The sequence below is a fragment of the Rhinatrema bivittatum genome, unplaced genomic scaffold, assembly GCF_901001135.1.
Source record: "Rhinatrema bivittatum unplaced genomic scaffold, aRhiBiv1.1, whole genome shotgun sequence".
Lineage (NCBI taxonomy): Eukaryota > Metazoa > Chordata > Amphibia > Gymnophiona > Rhinatrematidae > Rhinatrema > Rhinatrema bivittatum.
The window spans coordinates 89,360-91,621 of record NW_021820717.1 but is presented as its reverse complement, the minus strand read 5'-3'; the positions used below and the strand labels follow the sequence as shown (position 1 = coordinate 91,621).

The 2,262-nt window shown below is 37.4% G+C and overlaps 1 protein-coding gene across 1 annotated transcript; it reads left to right on the top strand.

Annotated features, from left to right (window-relative positions):
• The first annotated feature begins 732 nt into the window (after positions 1 to 732).
• LOC115082005 (olfactory receptor 1019-like) lies at positions 733 to 1,734 on the top strand. Its single transcript, XM_029586266.1, has one exon. The coding sequence runs from the start codon at positions 733 to 735 to the stop codon at positions 1,732 to 1,734; it is 1,002 nt and encodes a 333-aa protein (XP_029442126.1).
• Positions 1,735 to 2,262: the final 528 nt, after the last annotated feature.

The following is a 2,262-nucleotide window of genomic DNA, read 5'->3' as shown; positions in this document are numbered from 1 at the left end:
TGTTTTTTCAAATGGACAAAAGATTCCTATAGGACTTTCCTACCCTTCCATCAGTATAATTCAGAGATTGTTAATCTATCCATTTGTCATCATAGGACAATGTCATTGGCACCCCTATGTATAATATCCCAATAAATCAGACAGCTACTATAAACAGATTTCTTTCTATGGAATAAAACATACTTTCATATTCCAGGCAGAAAATCATAGGATAACTAGTTACCCCATGATACCACATTGGGACAATTTAATAACGGCCTTAAAAAACTGCCTGACTCCTGTCGCGTTTCACTCACAAATGGAGCTGCCTCAGGGGCTATTGTATAGATGAGCTTTTAAAACAATATGACTTCAGTTAGCGATCAGCAATGGTATGCATACATTTTATAGGGTATTCTTAGTAGCGTATCTGCTATTTGTTCTGTGGATACACTTGTCTTTGAGATTGTCATTAAAATGATATCCACTGAATGGCTTGAAACCAGATCTTAATAACGCATCTGGTTATATGTATCGAATCATTGTGGATGATTGACTTTCAATGTTAAGAGTAAGGCTCCTTCTAAATATAGCAGTTGATATGAAATCCATCAGACCGCATAATCCAACGCAGTAGCACAAATTATAGTTTGTAGTAAATTATTTTTCATAAGGAAATCATATGTGTATTTAGACGTTTTTGCTTTAATATTCTTTCCATTTAATTCCTTATAATCCCTGCAGCTAATCAAAATGGGAGAAACAGAAAAGGCAAATCACACCAAGGTGTCAGAATTCATCATTCTGGGATTCTCTGACCTTCCTGAGATGCAGCTTCTCCTTTTTCTTGTGTTTCTAATTATTTATCTGATGTCCATGATAGGGAACCTTCTTATTATTTCTGCAGTATGCTCTGAACCTCGTTTGCACACTCCCATGTTCTTTTTCCTCATCAACTTGTCCTTCCTAGAAATGTGTTATGTGACTGTCACAGTGCCTAAATTGTTAGCGATGCTCCTAACACAATATAAGATCATCTCTTTCACACAGTGTATGACCCAGATGCATCTCTTCCTGTCCTGCACAGATACAGAGTTCTACCTTCTCACCTCCATGGCTTATGATCGCTATGTTGCCATCTGCAATCCCTTGCGTTACACCGTCATCATGAGTAGGAAAGTCTGCATAGTTCTTGTTATTGCTTCCTGGATGACTTCATTTCTAAATCCAGTTCTCCACACTCTTATTGTTTCACAATCGTCTTTCTGTAGCTCCAATGAAATTAACCATTTCTTCTGTGACATCACAGCACTGATGGCCCTGTCTTGTTCAGGGACTTCTGTCATTGAAATGGTAAACTATATTGAAGGTCCAATAATGGCTTTTACTCCTTTCATTTTAACAGTTACATCGTATGTGTACATTATTTCTGCCATCCTGAAAATCCGCTCTGCTAAGGGTAGACAAAAGGCCTTCTCCACCTGCTCCTCCCACCTCACAGTCATCATTTTATTTTATGGAACCACTTTTGTTGTGTACATGAGTCCCAAGTCTGCCTCCTCCATGGATGTTAACAAACTGCTTACTGTAGTGTATATAACTGCAATTCCACTGCTCAATCCTTTGATTTACAGCCTCAGAAACAAGGAGCTGAAAGGAGCCCTCTGGAAAGCAAGCAGAATAGTGGAGAGCTATTTTTCTCAAGAATTAATAAAACTCTTCACACAGAATTTGGTGGCAAAATCTCAACACTGAGTGGAAAATATGTGGAGAGACCAATGAGAAATCAGCTCATAGATTAAGAGGATCATGCTGTATCCAAAGAATCAAAAGTAATAGTACTTGCACAACTGTGGTCGTCTTTGTAGTAAATGATGATATTTTGTAGTTTCCTTTTATTGCTTCTTTATGGATCTCTTCCTATCTGCAGCATCACCTCAGGTTCTAAATTTGGTGAAAAAGGTTTATCTTTTTATCCCTTTACATTTGTATTGTGCATGCACTTTATATCTGTCTGTCTAGATAGATGTAAACTCTGAGCCCGATATTCAAAACGACACTTAACCAGCTAAGTGATGCTGCTGAATATCTTGCTATTTGTATTTTTTATGACTTCTTGTTGTGATCCTCTCTGGACAATTGATTTCTGGAAACTGCAGAATGTCTTTTTAATATATTAAATATAATAAATATTTTTGGTTTGTGCATACATTTTACCAAGGAAAAATAGGTGCAATCTAGGGGGCAGATTTTGAAAGGGTTACGCGCGTAACCCTGAAAACC